Source organism: Carcharhinus amblyrhynchos, chromosome 10, assembly GCF_965287045.1.
Source record: "Carcharhinus amblyrhynchos chromosome 10, sCarAmb.v2.hapA, whole genome shotgun sequence".
Classification (NCBI taxonomy): Eukaryota; Metazoa; Chordata; class Chondrichthyes; order Carcharhiniformes; family Carcharhinidae; genus Carcharhinus; species Carcharhinus amblyrhynchos.
Window position 1 is genome coordinate 90,133,262 of NC_137333.1, and position 16,666 is coordinate 90,149,927.

The 16,666-nt window shown below is 42.2% G+C and overlaps 1 protein-coding gene across 1 annotated transcript; it reads left to right on the top strand.

Moving 5' to 3' along the window:
• The first annotated feature begins 1,615 nt into the window (after positions 1 to 1,615).
• Positions 1,616 to 15,779, top strand: LOC145349430 (nucleoside hydrolase-like). Its single transcript, XM_080197964.1, has 5 exons — positions 1,616 to 1,804; positions 7,151 to 7,330; positions 8,537 to 8,648; positions 9,600 to 9,736; positions 14,153 to 15,779. Exons 1-5 carry the CDS (start codon positions 1,622 to 1,624, stop codon positions 14,498 to 14,500), a joined length of 960 nt encoding a protein of 319 aa, XP_080054090.1. The 5' UTR covers positions 1,616 to 1,621; the 3' UTR covers positions 14,501 to 15,779.
• Positions 15,780 to 16,666: the final 887 nt, after the last annotated feature.

Below are 16,666 nucleotides of genomic sequence, written 5' to 3' on the forward strand. Positions count from 1 at the left end.
GTTTCAACCGTTTCTTGTTTCTCACTTAAATTTCCAGCATGCGTTGTTTTCTTTATAAGTGATGATATATTACCTTAAGGGTTGAAAATGTTTAAAGTAATGCTCCTTAAAAATGAGGACCCAATCCAACCCAAAAATGACTGTTCTAGACGGTGATGAATTGAAGGTATAAATCCGTAATTGAATCCTACCATGGCATATTTAAGGCTTTAGCTCTGAAAATGCACGGATCAAACTTGCTTCTGTAACACCAATTCTGGCTCCTCCTCAACTGAATTCCTATTTAGCATTATATTGTTGGACTAAATTTAGTGCTCAATGGGTTTAGATCCTGTTGGTTAAGGAAAGGTCATTTTTCACTGGACATTTTCTGGACATAATGATCAGGAGAAAGGAATCAACGACATGGTTTCCTGGGTCACCACTCACTTAATGTTGCACTGTAATGTCTAGGTTTCTCTTGGGTTGGAAAGGGACAGGTAGACAAGCTACATCTGCATCACTGGCTCATTGCCGATATATAAATGAAGCATTGGGGAACATTCCCAGTTCCTTACCCTACTGGTACGGCATGGTGGCACAGTGGTTAGAACTGCTGCCTCACAGCACAAGGGACCTGGGTTCAATTCTGATCTTGGGTCACTGGCTGTGCGGAGTCTGCCCATTTTCCTGTATCTGCCTGGGTTTCCTCCCACAGTCTGAAAGATGTGCTGCTTAGGTGCATTGGCACGCTAAATTCTCCCTCAGTGTACACGAACTGGCACCAGAGTGTGTTGACTGGAGAATTTTCACAGTAACTTCATTGCAGTGTTAATGTAAGCCTACTTGTGACACTAATAAATAAACTAAAACCAAAAAAACTACTTCCTTTCTAATTGGTCCATTGGACATTGAAGTAGAGGATGCCCAAATATGGTAGCGACAGGCTTGAGCTGGAGCACAATGAACCAGAGATTCTATGGAGATTCTGGAACTGCAGCTCAGAATTTGAAGTGACAACAATGTAGGAGAGCTGGAACCAGAGGCCCAGTGCCAGTGGGTTGGAACTCAACTGGAGGCCTACAGCTGTGCTCCAATTTCCTCCCCTTTTGCACTATTAAGATGTGTGCCCATGTGTGGCAGGAAGTAATAGTCCTGGATCAAATGATAATCAGGAGGGTTGGCCCTTTTATGTGTGGATTTTCAGAATTTCAATGAAGTGCAGGCAAGCTATCAGTTCAATTATCAGTGATTCAATATATAAGTGTCAACTTGGAAGAGGTGATTGAAAATATAATCAAAACAAATAGATGGGGAAATAATTAGCAATGTGAAAGGAGACCATGTTACTGAAGGCCAACAAATTAATGATGTGGTAGGTATTGGGTTACACATGAGGTCAGTATTGAGGCTTTGTAGATAACTTGCGGTGAGGCCATACAAAGCATTGTGAATGAGGATTTTGAATCGGCAGAAATGGGGAGAAAAAGACCAATAAATTCAGTCCTATAATTTATTAGTGTCTGGCTGAATTATCAATCAGCTTGATAAATCCATGTTTATCCCTGAAGTCATCAAGTATTGTATAACTTCACATTTAACACTGTCTTGTTTACAAACTCACTGGATTTTAGATTCTAAGATGGCAAAGAAACTGCTGCTTTTAGATGTTGACTGTGGAGTGGATGATGCCCAAGCAATAATGATGGCTCTTGCGGCACCCAACGTGCAAATCCTGGCTATAACATGTACCCATGGAAATACGTCAATTGAAAACGTGTGTAAAAATGTACTCCGGGTGCTACACGTTTGCAACAGGATGGAGGTAGGTGTTGAAGGTATTCATGACATTGTCTATTCAGTAATAACTCAATTCATAGGAGAATAAATACACCTGAAGCTTTGTCAAAACACTTCCACTTGTTTCCTGTTAAATTAAACATTTGTGTAGTTACGTTGCTATATTACAGTAATGCTGTTAGTATTTATACTAAACACGAGGATGCCCCTTTTACTTTTGTTGTAGATTCTGTATAACATCTGTATTGTGCTAATTGAAAATGGAGATAATTATTATAGACATATTGAGATCCATTTTATAATAGTGTGGCATCCCTCTGGTGATGTCAAGACATTTCTGGCTTTGTTAGGAACAGAAGGTGTTTACTGATAAAGAGAAATCAGGAACAGGGGTTTGCAGCCCCGGGCTGCTCCATGCTTACTACATGGCTCCCCAATACATTCTGCCTGAGAGAGAACTCCAATCTCTGGGGCGATCATTCATTCTCGGTTCCCACTGGTCCCTCAGCCTACTCTGATGTTTTAAAGAGACAGATACCACAATCAGTACATCCCTCCACCTTTAATTTTTTTATAGAATCGTCAAAAACAAATTTACTCAAATTCACATTCTAAATACAAATTATACACACAAATTAAGACATTTTAGAAGTCAAAAGGACAAGAGCAGCAGATACCTGGAACACCACCACTTGCAACTTCCCATTTAAACCACTCACCATCCAAACTTGGAAATATATCACCATTCCTTCGCAGGCACTGAGTCAAAATCCTGGAATTCCCTCCCTAATGGCATTATGGGTCAACTCACAGCACATGGACTGCAGTGATTCAAGAAAGCAGTTCATCATCACCTTCTCAAGGGCAACTAGGGATGGGCAATAAATATTGGTCAGCCAGCAACTCCTATGTCCTACGAATGAATAAAAAAAAATTCTCTTCTGACAACATTAAATAACAATCTCTCCCTTCTCATGCTCTGCATGTTTGTTAAGAATTGCCTTATTTCTTTTGTTGTAGCTGCAACAAACTTTATTTCTACATTCAACATTTCCTCCTTTTTGTTACATTTGTTAAGCACTAGTCCTGAATTGCTCATTTGTTCCAAGTCGCTTCTCTGTTTAGGTTTGTCCATTGCTATGTCCTATTCAGCACCCTCATACCAGACAGTTTCTATCTCCCTGCTGAATTTCAATTTCAGAAGCTCATTTATGTATTTCACAAGCCTGGTAACTCAATCATTCAATTGCATCTCTAAAGAATTCCCAATAATGGCTTTGGTTTCATAAGAACATAAGAAATAGGAGCAGGAGTAGGCCAACTAGCCCTTCGAGCCTGCCCCGCCATTCAATAAGATCATGGCTGATCTGTCGTGGCTCAGTTCCACATTCCTGCCCTCTCCCCATAACCCTTAATCCCCTCTCTTATCAAAAACCCATCAACCCGCGTCTTAAAAATATTTAGCGAGGCAGCCTCCACCACTTCAACGGGCAGAGAATTCCAGAGATTCACCACCCTTTGAGTGAAGAAGTTCCTCCTCAACTCCGTTCTAAACCGCCCCCCCCTTTATCTTGAGGCTGTGCCCCCTAGTCCTACTATCCTTTCTGAGCGGGAAGAGTCTCTCCACCTCTATCCTATCCATCCCATTCATCATCTTATACGTCTCAATGAGATCTCCCCTCATTCTTCTAAACTCTAACAAGTACAAGCCTAATTTATTCAGCCTCTCCTCATAGCTCAACCCCCTCAATTCTGCTTTGGCTGTACAATGACCCTTGTAGGAGATGATACAGAATGTCCTTCCTGAGTACCATGAACCAAATCATTGATGCATTTCACTCTGAGACTAGCAATTCTCTCGCCTATCACAAAACTGATTGCATACATTACGTGGGACTTTGTTAGCTGTTTTCAAGTTCCCCGCTATGACCTCTATTATGTTTTCTCTCTCAAACCTTTTTACCTTTTATTCACATTTTCCTGCTCTAACTCCAGTTTCTTCATCACTTGCTGGTGAATGTTGTAGTCTTTCTCACTGACCCTAATAGATATCCTAGCTACTTTCAGCTTTTTCATACTGCTTGTTTTTTTTATATACCTTTGATAAAGCTGGGTTGTTTCTCCTTTAGATTAGGGTCACAAACCTTTACTTTCTTTTTAATTTGCTGGGGGAAACTCTTGTTGAAGTTTATCCAACTCTTTTCACTTCACTCTTACTTTTTTCCTCTGTTGTGGCTTGACATACTTTCTGACTGACTACAGTTTTATTGCTTCTTTGTAGTCTAAAAGTTCCAGGGAACTTCTTATTACAACATGATGGGTGCAACTGAATCTCGCCGCTTCAGCTCTTCACTTAGTCCTTTAGGATCTTCTGTTTTAGGTTACCTCTATCCTCCCCTCTCCAGGGCCAGGGTCTTCCAATGCTCCCCCTTCTCTAAGGTCTTTCAGTGCTCTACCCTCTCCAGGGTTTCTTAGCACCTCCTTCTCCAGGGTCTTCCTCTGCACACCCCCTCTCCATGTTTTCTAGTGCACCTACCTCTCTGGGGTCTTTTACTGCCTATTCTGAGTATGGCGTTGCCTCTTTCTTGAGGACTTATTACTTCTGAGCTCCAGCATCTTCTCTTCTTTGAGGTCTCAACTTTCTCCACTGAGGTTTTGCATGGTTTACAGAGTCCCTTTTTAGAGCTACCCGCTCTCTGGCATTTTCTCTGATTTCCCTGTCCCTTGTCCTTTTTTCCTTCTAATGGCTGTTGCTTTAATTGTTGTACAATTTTAAATGCATTATTGCTTTAAGATTGTCAACTGCCAACAGCTGCTGTTTCCCTCGCTCTGTATGTGCTTTTCCCATGTTTTTGCAGTTTTGGCCTTCTTGGATCTCTTTAAAATTTTTTAAGCTGATGGAAGATTTCTACATCAATTTCTACAATTTAGCATTTTTATGCTGGCTGGAGAGTCCATTTTTCTTTCTTTGTTCTCATATCAATCTTCTTGTTGTTTTCACTAATGGCTCATCAGGGATGTACTGCTGAGGCTGTATAAGGCTCTGATCAGACCCCGTTTGGAATATTTTCAGCAGCTTTGGGCCCCATACCTAAGGAAAAATGTGCTGGCCTTGGAGGGGGTCCAGAGGAGGTTCACATGAATGATGCCAGGGATTAAGGGTTTGTCATGGGAGGAGCGGTTGAGGAGTCTGGGCCTAGATTCGATGGAATTCAGGAGAATAGGGAGGGGGGATGTAACTGAATCTTACAGAATACCAAAACAGAGTGGGAATGGAGAGGATGTTTCCACTCATGGGAGAGACTAGAACTCGAGGGCACAACCTCAGAGTGAAGGGACGTTCCTTTAAAACTGAGATGAGGAGGAATTTCTTCAGCCAGAGGGTGGCGAATCTGTGGAACTCATTGCCCCAGAGGGCTGTGGAGGCCAGGTTGTTGAGAATCTTTAAGAGAGAGATAGAGAGGTTCTTGATTGATAAGGGGATCAAGGGTTATGGGGAGAAGGCAGGAGAATGGGGATGAGAATCATATCAGCCATGATTGAATGGCAGAGCAAACTCAATAGGCCGAATGGCCTAATTCTGCTCTTATATCTTATGGTCTTATGGATCCCACGCTGTCCAGTTGGGAGGGATTTCCTCTTCCAAAAACGTTCCGATCTGTTTTTTCCCTGTTCCTAGCAGGCAGTAACCTCTTTAGTTCCACAACTTCAAATCTTGGCTTTCTGCAGCCCCTTAGTGCTGGTATCACTAGCTGGACCCCCTGCAGACTTTGTTCCGATTGGGGGACCTGCAAATTTTAGCTTCTCACTTTCTCGTGCTTCTGGGGCAATCCCTGGGCTCTCTGTGGTTTTTCTTCCCGTTTAGCTGCTGAACTTATTTAACTGAAGTAATTCTCTACCCTCTATCTAAATCTCTTGTCTTTAAACCTGAAACACAGTTTTCCTCCCCTCCAGAAAAAAACTGTAGCACTCCTATCCTTTACTCCTTAGCTCAAGTTTTACTTCTCTTGCTCCTGAAGGTTAATTTTCTGTGTCTTTTTAAATCTCTTGACTTGCCAGCCAAATCAGGTTTGTCATCCCATCTGACCTTCAGGGTCTGGCACTGCCTCGATAACTCTCACTGAGTCCATTTGCCCTAAAATAGGCGCTTGGATGAGCATCCCACTTGTCCAAACTTCACTTGAATTGGACACTCACAGATAGGCTATGCTGTCAAAATATATCCACCTCGGTGCCAATATGTAATATGGAAACCCTCTGGCGATGCCAAGACACTTGGGCTTTATTAGGGACAAAAGATATTTATTGATAAAGAGAAATTAGGTACAAGGATTTGCATCCCTAGGCTGCCTTGGAGCTGCCTCCTAGCTGTTCCAATCCTTACATGCTTACTGCATGGCTCCCCAATGTATTTTGCCCAATAGAGGAATTCACCCTCTGGGGTGTTCAATCACTCTTGGTCCTCACTGGACTCTCAAACCAGGTGATTGTCTTCTGCTGTCTTAAAGAAACAGACACTCACATAATTTGTCTATATAATTTTAGACACTATTCAAAGCCCATTAAAAGGTTTTACATGTTTATTATAGCAACATTACTAGCATGGCATACTTCATTCCTATTTAGGAAATTGTATTTTATTTCCAGTTTTATTCTCTTCCCAGTTTTCTTCCTTCTAATCCAAAAGACAGGAAAGGTGTTTTTCCCATAGAAATAGCCCTCCAAATCCTCATGTGTCCAACAACTTGACTGTCGGCTTTGCATGTTGATAAATGAATTTCTCCTGGGTGGAATAGTGACTGAGTCAAATCTTTTCCTTGGTACTTGAAATGTACACCACAGAATCACAGAATTGTTAAGGTTCTGCAGAAGGCCAAGTGGCCCATTGGGTCTGCACTGCCTCTTCAAATAAGCATCATGACTTAATGCTATTCCCCTGCCTGTGATCCCTATTTAAGTAATCATCTAATGCCCTCTTGAATGCCTCACTTGGACCTGCCTCCACCACATTTCCAGGCAGTGCATTCCCGATCTGAACCACTAGTTGGGTGAACAAGTTTTTTCTCACATTACGTTTACTTCTAGTAAAGTGCCGCTGAATAATGTTCAGGTATTTGAAAACTGTCTGATTTATTCATTTGATTGCACAACTCCAATCTGTAGCCTAGTACATGCCAACAACACTGAAATGGGCAACCATCTGATTTTTTTTTTAACAAATCACTTGTATACTGGGGTTGTCCTGTTCCCAACTAAACCTTTGAGGTAAATTGCTAAATAACATTTTTTCTCTCTCTTGCATTTACATTGTTCTTACTAAACAACAGATATTGACAGTATTTCTGAAAACAATTTTTCCATGTCTGCACAGATTCCAGTCTACAGGGGTGCAGGTACCCCTATCCTTGGAGAAAATTTGCATGATGCTGCTTACCATGGAAAGGATGGGCTGGGAGATATTCCAGACTGTAATGTTCCAGGGCTGGAACACATACAAGCTGAACATGCGGTGAAGGCCATGATAAGAATAGTTAATCAGCACATTGGTGAGGTGAGATAACCTCTTCTTAGGCAATCCCTCAGGATCCAGGATGATTTGCTTTCACTCCAGTCTGATGGGTTCTGAGGTCCCATGAGTCAGTGGAAATGTCTGACATCTTCAGGGATGTTTTCAGGACATTCAAGTTTTTCCGCTATCCTCCTGGGATTCTCCTGCCGTGACCAAGTTCCAGAAATTGTTGCTTTGTTTGTTGTTTTGGTGGTCTGGTATCAGGCATCCAAATGACGTGTCCTGGCCATGAGAGCTGATTCTAAGCGATTAGTGCCTTGATGTTGGCCAAATTGATTTGGCGAAGACACCTTTCTTGTCATTGGATTTGGAGGTCCTGCAAAGGCACTGCTTATAGTACTTCACCATTTCCTTGAGGTGCCTACTGTAGATGTAGATTTGTAACTTTTGGGAAAGCAAAACCTGATGGCCTGATGATTGTTTTTTAATTTTGGGCTTCAACTCGGGAAACGTGTGTGAGTCTTTCACATTGGAGCAGAGCTATGTAAAAGAGTGACAGGAGATTTTAGCAAGGTTATCTTGGGAAGGCGCAGAAGGTCAAGGAAATTTGCACCAAGTGATACTTTGGTGTAAAATGAGCATAAAAGATGCTAATTTCTTCAGGGAAAAAAGATGCATGAAAGCCAGGATCTTTGCAGGAAATTCCGGCCTATTAGTTTAGCTTAATCACAAGCAAGTCAAAATTTGCTTAATGAGGAAGAATATTTGAATATCTCAACTATAATTTGAGCTAGTAATTCTCAATATCCTGCAGATAAGTAAGATAATTAAGGAGGCTACTATGCAGGGATTTGAATTGTCTCCAATAACAAAACAATTTTATTAACACTTCTTAAGTCGTTTGAAAGAAGTTGAATACTAAAGTCAGTTATCAGTTACATGGTGCATTCTCCAATGCAATGCCTCTACCAATGAGAGTCAACTTGTCTACCTATCAAGACTATCTTTTCATACAGTACAAATAGTTGTTCTCTTTATAATTTGTTATTCTTGCAAAACCAAAAGCTTTGACAACATGATTTATTCAGCAATATTTGTTGAAGATTTGCAAATCTAACACATAATGGAGTAGTTTGAAATCATTTACCATGTGGTAGTTTTACTCAATGTAGAAATAATTATTTACAATGTAGAAAGGACAGAATGCCTTACCACTAATATGCTAAGATACTTTCCATCACTTTGTAGGTTTGCCTTGTTGCAGTTGGACCCCTGACCAATGTGGCTCTGGCTGTTAAAATGGACCCTACTTTTCCTTCAAAGCTGAAAGGATTGTATATCATGGGAGGAAACATGGAAGGTGTGCAAATGATTTACAAATGTGAAATACTGCAGATGCTGGAAATAAAACCTGAACATTTTAGTAATATTCAACAGAATCTGTGGAAAGAGAAACAAAGTTAATAGGTGAAATAGCAAGGCACCCATCCACTGGCTGGAAAACCAGTCAGCATCCTATATCCAGATGTAATTTTGTAGCAATCAGGCAATCACCTGGGCAGCCTTGCACCTCTTGTTAAATTAAGCCCAGTGCAAGACAGAAATCCTCACACTCCAAGACCAGTCAAGGGCCAGCATCTCTCCAGTACTGGCAGTGCCATTGAGAGTGTTGGCGAATGCTGCCCCTAGGTCATTACCAAGAATAAACGATGGGTAGCAAGACGTATGAGGTGATCAATAAAGAGGACAATGGGGGAGCTTCCCATAACATCCTGATGTTAGGTCCTCAATCAGTGGCCCCAGCAGGCCACAGGCAAACTCAACAGGGTTTCTGGACAGTTGCCTCACATGGCAAGTTCCCCACCCACTGTTGATAGATGCATAGAAAAAGCATAGAAAATAGAAGCACAGAAAATAGGAGCTGGAGTAGGCCATTTGATTAATTAAATAAAACTAAATTTCCCTTCTGTGGTTATTTAAAGGCCTAATGTCCTTTAGTGAAGAAAATCTGCCATCTTTACCTGATCTGGCCTGCATGTGACTCCAGAACCACAGCAATGTGGTGGACTCTCAACTGCCCTCTGAACAAGGGCAACTAGGATGGGTAATAAATGCAGGCCAGACAGCAATGCCCATGTCCTACAAATGAATAAAAAAAAAAGTTGACCTCCATGTGGGAAGACTTCCTCTACCCTTTCTGCTTGGAGCTTGATCGGGGTTGGGGCTGGAGGTGATTCTGGAACAAAATGGCTAATCAGTGCTGCTTCAGTTTTGTGCCCTCAGAATTTATCTTGTCTATTTTTTATTTCAGCCAGAGGAAACGTGGCGGTCTGCGGTGAGTTTAACTTTGTTGCAGACCCAGAAGCAGCTTCCATTGTTCTCGGCCATTATACATGCCCGACTTATATTGCCACCTGGGAGTACTGTCTCCGCAATCTCATACCATGGGTAAATTGTTCAAACTGCTCAATAGCAATCTCAAGGGATACAACGTTAGTGGTGGTGGATGTTTCCTGTCCAGCCACCTGATAAATTGGCAGAGAATGCGTCCCTGCCGATGTGGACTGTCTGTTAACTATTTATCACTTTGCCCCTCACTTGTGAGGAAGTCCCATCTCAGTGAGTTGCCAAATTGAAGCATCATTATTGGAAATGATGGCCACTACATCAAATTGCAGCAAGGAATTGAAGCTAGGCGCTGGGCAGTCATGTGGTATCACACATGTAGGGTGCGATCTTACCATAATGCACCCAAGGCCAAGGGGAGGGAAGAGCCAGTAAGATCACGAGTTGGCTGAGAAATCAGGTTTGCATCCGATTTCTCACCTCTCACATTCTTACCAGCACCGGATATCCAGTGCAATCAGCGTCGCACCATAAAGGGTGTGGGGCTGAATATATTATTTAAATGGTCTTTTAAACATCACCAGCAAGCCCAGGTCAGAGTCGGGGAATCAGATATGATGGACTTACTAGTAGAACCAGAGGCCATTGAGGCTCCCCCCAGGAGATTGGATGTAGGAGGGATGTCCCAGCCTGGCACTGCCCACTGGGCACTCTGGCAGTGCCTGGAGGGCAGGGCCTGTGAGAGTGAGGCCTTAGGGGTGGAGCAAGACTGGGGAGTGGGTGGTTTGGGAAGGCGGGACCGCTGCACACTTTGCAATAATGTTCAGTGGGGGGGGGGGTGGGGGAACTGCTGCCACTTGACAATGGCGATTAGTGGGGGAGGGAGGGTTGCAATTGTTAAGGGCGGGGGGGGGGGCGATCGTTAAAGGCGGGGCCGTTGCGATTGGCCACGGGATTAAGTGGAACTGGGAATGCTGGGCTATGGAGGCTGGCTGATAGCAGCAGAGGCAGTAGCTCTGAGTACAGAAACCTGCACATACGCAATGGCATCCTCTGCTGTTATCAGCTGGCTCTGCCATTTAGGGTCCGCCATTCCACCTACCAGCGGAAAACAGATCAAGGTTTTCTTATTGCATTGAGTGTCATAAGATTCGACTGGAGACCTTGCTGAAATAACAGATCTGAAACTCTGCTGTTTTCACGCTTGTTCTGGACTTGATAAGATCACCCCCATTGTGTTTTATGCCATTGGGCTCATCAACATAGTGTTATGATATTGGTCATGAACAGAAATTAAAAGGACAAATCCAAAATCTGTTACTTACTGAAAGAACGAAGCCACAAGATTCCAGTTTAAAACAAACAAACTATCAGTTTCAGTTGGGTTTTGGTTCCCAATTCCATTTTTAGTCTTAGTTTCCTTAGAAACCGAAAAGTTCAGATTCCTTTTTCAGTTTCCCTCTTCAATTAGGATCTGTCTCAAAAAAATACAAGCTTCAAAATGACGGATTCCTTCATAGTAGGATTTGCAATTCACACAAATGTCATCACACTTGGTTTCCTATTGAATAGAATAGAATAGAGTAGAATAGAACGAAATCTAGTTTCTTCGTGTATTTATTAAAGCATTTCCAGTTGTCCCATCACGGTGACTATAGATTTTGAGTCAGTCAAGCCCTTTTTTCTTATTATCTTTGAAAACCTAAGTCATTTTAGTAGACTAGAGCTTATGTAAGGAAAGATGGTCCATCTTCTTGAAAAGATTGAGAGGTCGATGGGAGGATAGATTGAAAGTATTTTAATCATCAATTTATTTATTAGTGTCACAAGTAGGCTTACACTATCACTGTAATGAAGTTACTGTGAAAATCCCTAGTTGCCATACTCTGGCACCTGTTCGGGTTACACTGAGGGAGAATTTATTATGGCCAATGCACCTAACCAACACATCTTTCAGACGGGGGGAGAGACACCAAAGCACCCGGAGGAAACCCACGCAGACATGGGGAGAATGTGCAGACTCTGCACTGATGGTGACCCAAGCCGGGAATCAAACCTGGGTCCCTGGCACTATGAGGCAGCAATTCTAACTACTGTGCCACTTTGTTGTTATATAACAACATCAAGGTAATTTGTTCTCCATTGAGCATAGTTGTGAAAATACGCAATGGCTTTGGCAGATTTTTGTCAATCACCATTGATTAAATAAAACAAGACTGCATGCAATGAAAGACAATTAGCTTCATTTAGACTCTGTTCATGGTCAATGCAAACTGTAAATCAAGACTACTTAAGGGGGATTAGAAAATCTGAAGCACACAAAAGAGCATAAGAACATAAGAACATAAGAAATAGGAGCAGGAGTAGGCCATCTAGCCCTTCGAGCCTGCTCCACCAGTCAATAAGATCATGGCTGATCTGTCGTGGCTCAGTTCCACTTTCCCGCCCTCTCCCCATAACCCTTAATCCCCTCTCTTATCAAAAACCCATCAACCCGCGTCTTAAAAATATTTAGCGAGGTAGCCTCCACCACTTCAATGGGCAGAGAATTCCAGAGGTTCACCACCCTTTGAGTGAAGAAGTTCCTCCTCAACTCCGTTCTAAACCGCCCCCCCTTTATCTTGAGGCTGTGCCCTCTAGCCCTACTATCCTTTCTGAGCGGGAAGAGTCTCTCCACCTCTATCCTATCCATCCCATTCATCATCTTGTACGTCTCAATGAGATCTCTCCTCATTCTTCTAAACTCAAACGAGTACAAGCCTAGTTTATTCAGCCTCTCCTCATAGCTCAACCCCCTCAACTCCGGTATCAGCCTAGTAAACCTCCTCTGCACTCCCTCCAAGGCCAAAATATCCTTGCGTAAGTACGGCGCCCAAAACTGCACACAGTACTCCAGCTGCGGCCTCACCAATGCCCTATACAGCCGCAGCAAGACCTCCCTACTTTTATATTCAATCCCCCTCGCTATGAAGGCCAGCATCCCATTCGCCTTCCTGACCACCTGCTGCACCTGCAAGCTGGGTTTTTGCGACTCATGCACAAGGACCCCAAGGTCCCTCTGCACCATCGCCTGCTGCAGTTTTTCGCCACGTAAGTAATAATCCTTCCTACCATTATTCCTACCAAAGTGGACTACCTCGCACTTGCCAACATTAAATTCCATTTGCCATTTCCTGGCCCATTCGCCCAGCCTATCTAGATCCTTCTGTAGACTCTCCACACCCTCCGCACAATTTGCCGTTCCCCCAATCTTGGTGTCATCAGCAAATTTTGACACCCTGCACTCGGTTCCCTCCTCCAGATCATCTATATAAATGGTAAATAGCTGAGGCCCCAGCACCGACCCAAGGCACTCCACTAGTCACCATCCGCCAATCCGAATAGCACCCATTGACCCCCACTCTCTGCCTCCTATTTGACAACCAATCCTCTATCCACGCTAACACCCTACCCCCAACTCCATGTCCCCTGACCTTCTGCAATAACCTCTTGTGAGGTACCTTGTCAAATGCCTTCTGAAAATCAAGAAGGACCACATCCACCGGCTCTCCTCTATCCACCACCCTAGACACATCCTCATAGAACTCCAGTAAATTTGTCAGACACGACTTCCCTTTAACGAAACCGTGCTGCGTCTGCTCTATCAAGCAATTCCTCTCAAGATGCCTCACTATTTCCTCCTTGATGACGGATTCTAACATTTTACCTATAACAGACGTTAAACTAACTGGCCTATAATTCCCTGCCTTTTGCCTGGCACCCTTCTTAAACAACGGCGTAACATTAGCCGCTTTCCAATCATCCGGCACTTCCCCGGAATGCAGCGACGTCTGGAAAATAACCACCAAGGCATCCACTATCACCTCCGCCATTTCTTTCAGAACCCTCGGATGCATTCCATCCGGTCCTGGTGACTTGTCCACAATCAGCCCCTCCAGTCTGTCGAGCACCGCCTCTCTTGTAACAGTAATGTCATTAAGAACCTCCATTCCTACCACCTTTCCATCTCTAACACCCGGCAAATTATTCACGTCCTCCTCCGTGAAGACAGAAACAAAAAAGTCATTAAAGAGATGTTATTTAATTATGTTTATTCTTGCATTCATAATACTGTAACACACTATAAATAAGCAGAGCTGTTTCTGCCCAGAATACAGGAGCACTTGAGACAATGCAACCGCCAAAACAAATAATTTCTGCCTGCTATAAATGGCTGTGCATTTTAAACATGAATATTTTAACTGGTGGCAGACTGTATTGACAAGTTAAGCACAGCAAAATACAATCGGATATGTAGGAGGGATTTTTGTTTGATAAATCAGTGTCATTATGTGGAACAGATCACTGACATAAGTGGTGGAACCAAAAACCTGAATTGGCTTCAAAAGGAAGCAGGCTGTTTGGTTTTCAACTGCTGGGATTCAGCGTTATTAAGAATGCACCAAGGGAATATTGTAGATAGATGATCTGAAAGGTTTTCTTTTCTTCTTAATTTCTAAAATTCCTTTTTAATTGTAGGACTTTTTTAAGAAATGGGTCAGTCAAAATACTGAGAAAGCTCATTTCATGAAGAAGATAACTACACATACTACTGAGTATGTCAAAACTGAAGAAGGCAGTAGTCAGCTGCATTTTGGGCATGGGTATGTGTCCTGTGATTCATACGCAGTGGCTGCTGTGATTGATGATTCTATTGTTACTGAACGTGCACAATATGGAGCAACTGTGGAACTACATGGAAAAATGACCAGAGGAATGATGGTTCTGGATACTGTTGACTTGCTGAAACTTAAGCATAAAGTTACTGTCTTTTTGAAATGTGATATGGAAAAATATAAACAACTGGTGATTAATGCTCTGAAATAGGATGCTGTAGGCTTCAAACTGAAGGAAAAAAAGGCTGGGTGCCTTTTATGAAGCACTAATGAGGATGCAAATTCTAGCTCTTGGTAATTTAATTCAAATTTAAGAAATATGCTCATAAATTTCTAATATTATCTTGCATGGGAGAAATTAGTTCTAAATGGCAGTAATAAATCCTGATTAATGATAGAATAGTGGTTAAATGAAAAATTTGAATGAATATTGTGGAGGGCAATTTCATTGGCTGAAATTTTCCAGCCCTTCCTGTCAGTGGGATTTTCCAGTCTCACCACTGGCAACCCCGCCACAGCACATTACCAACAGCAATGGGTGCAGGACATCAAAACCTGAAGGTCCCACTGCCGGCCAATGGTGGGCCTCCTCCACTGTTGGAAAATTCGCCACGGGTTGGGCTGGAAAATTCTGCCCATTATCTTTACAAAGATTAGGGAGTATTAAGCAAAATTTTATTTAGGGATTAAGTTGATGGTACAGCAAAAAAATGGACTGGAATTTATATTTTTGTCACATATTTTAACACCGGAGCCTTAAAACAGCCTTAGCTCATCTGCTGTTGATTAATTCATGTCTTTGTTACTTTTAAACTTGATTATTCCAATATTCTTCTGTTAGCATCCCATCTTTTAACTTCCATTAATGGGGGTAAATGAAACTTTGATTACTCATAACTTAATTCCCACCGAGTGCAGTTCATCCATCACCTCTGTGCTTGGCTTCAGGCCCAACACACCAACTTTAAAATTCCTATTCTTGTTTTCAAATCCCTCTCGATTTCTGTAATCTTTTGAGATTTTTCATTCCTCCAATTCTAGTTTCTTGCACACCAATTTTCCTTGCCCTGCCTTTGGCTGCCTGTTCCCCAAGCTCTGCAATTCCCTCCCTATCTCTCCATTTTTTTCTTTCTTGCTTTAAATCCACCCATTTGATCAAGCTTTTGGTTATCTATCCTAATATCTTATCAACAGCGCTAGATGAATGGTAACTGTTTTAATTGATTACAAAGATGTTAACTAATGCTTCAGTATATTTTGGCCTCAGTGATTTGCATTTTATGAATGTTATTTCCTTTCTTGAACTTCAAATTATCTAAACGCTTATGTGAAAATCAATATAATTGAGTAAACTGTCCGCATTTAATCCCACAGAGAAATATGTTATAGCTTTATTAATATAGGCTTTGATTGACTGAATCTAGTGTATTAGCATTACATTCCAATGGATAACAATGCTCGTGTATGTTGTGAATCAATAGAAAATAAATGTTGCATGCAATTAAACTGTTGAAAGCGCGTTTATTTCCATTCAGCGTATTGAGCTTTTTTTGAAAAGTGTCTCCTTAGTTCAAATAACCATCAACTGATAAAGTTTACACAAGACATGTTTACAGTCATGGAATTTTTGGAAGTGGGGTCTAAAAAACTGCACAGCTATTATTTCTGCCCAGTCCCAGGTAAAATGTGACCCTGTGCATATTTTCCTAACCAGTGGTACTTCCAACCATTATAACCAGAGGTAAAACGGAAACTGGTACATTAAGTATTTTTGCAGATTTTAAAATTACTCTTTAGCACCTTGTCTACGTCTGTGAATAGAGCAAATGAAAGGGTTTCCATACTGGTTTCCTGGCATTTTGAGCAGCAGGCAACTTTTTTTTCTGTAGGTTTCCAGCCCAACAGACAAATTGGTTGGTTGTCTGACTGGTGGCAATGCAGCTGAGGAATTCTTGCCAGATACATCAGAGATCGTGTGGGCTAGAGCTGGGATTCCAGGATCAAGAGCCAGACATCAAACAGTATATGGGGTCAGAGATCAGAGGTTGCAGGGAATTTAAGAATTGGAGAATGGAATCAGGGGGTTTGAAGGTCGAGAAGTGGGACCCAGGGTTGGGGAAGTGAGGAACAGAGATTGTGAGGAATGGGTATTGGAGATTGCAGGAGCAAAGTAGGAGATTACAGAGGCAGTGATGTTGGAGATTAAGGCTGGTGGAGGTTGGACTTTGCAGTGTGCTAACAGGCTAAGTTTGGGCCTGGAAAAAACCCTCATTAACCTATTGATCTGATCCTTCTCGCCTCCTTTTAGCTGATGTAATTCCCACATCCTGTGGAAATTAGTCATTTTTAGCTATCAAAAATAATTCCAGAGGCATAC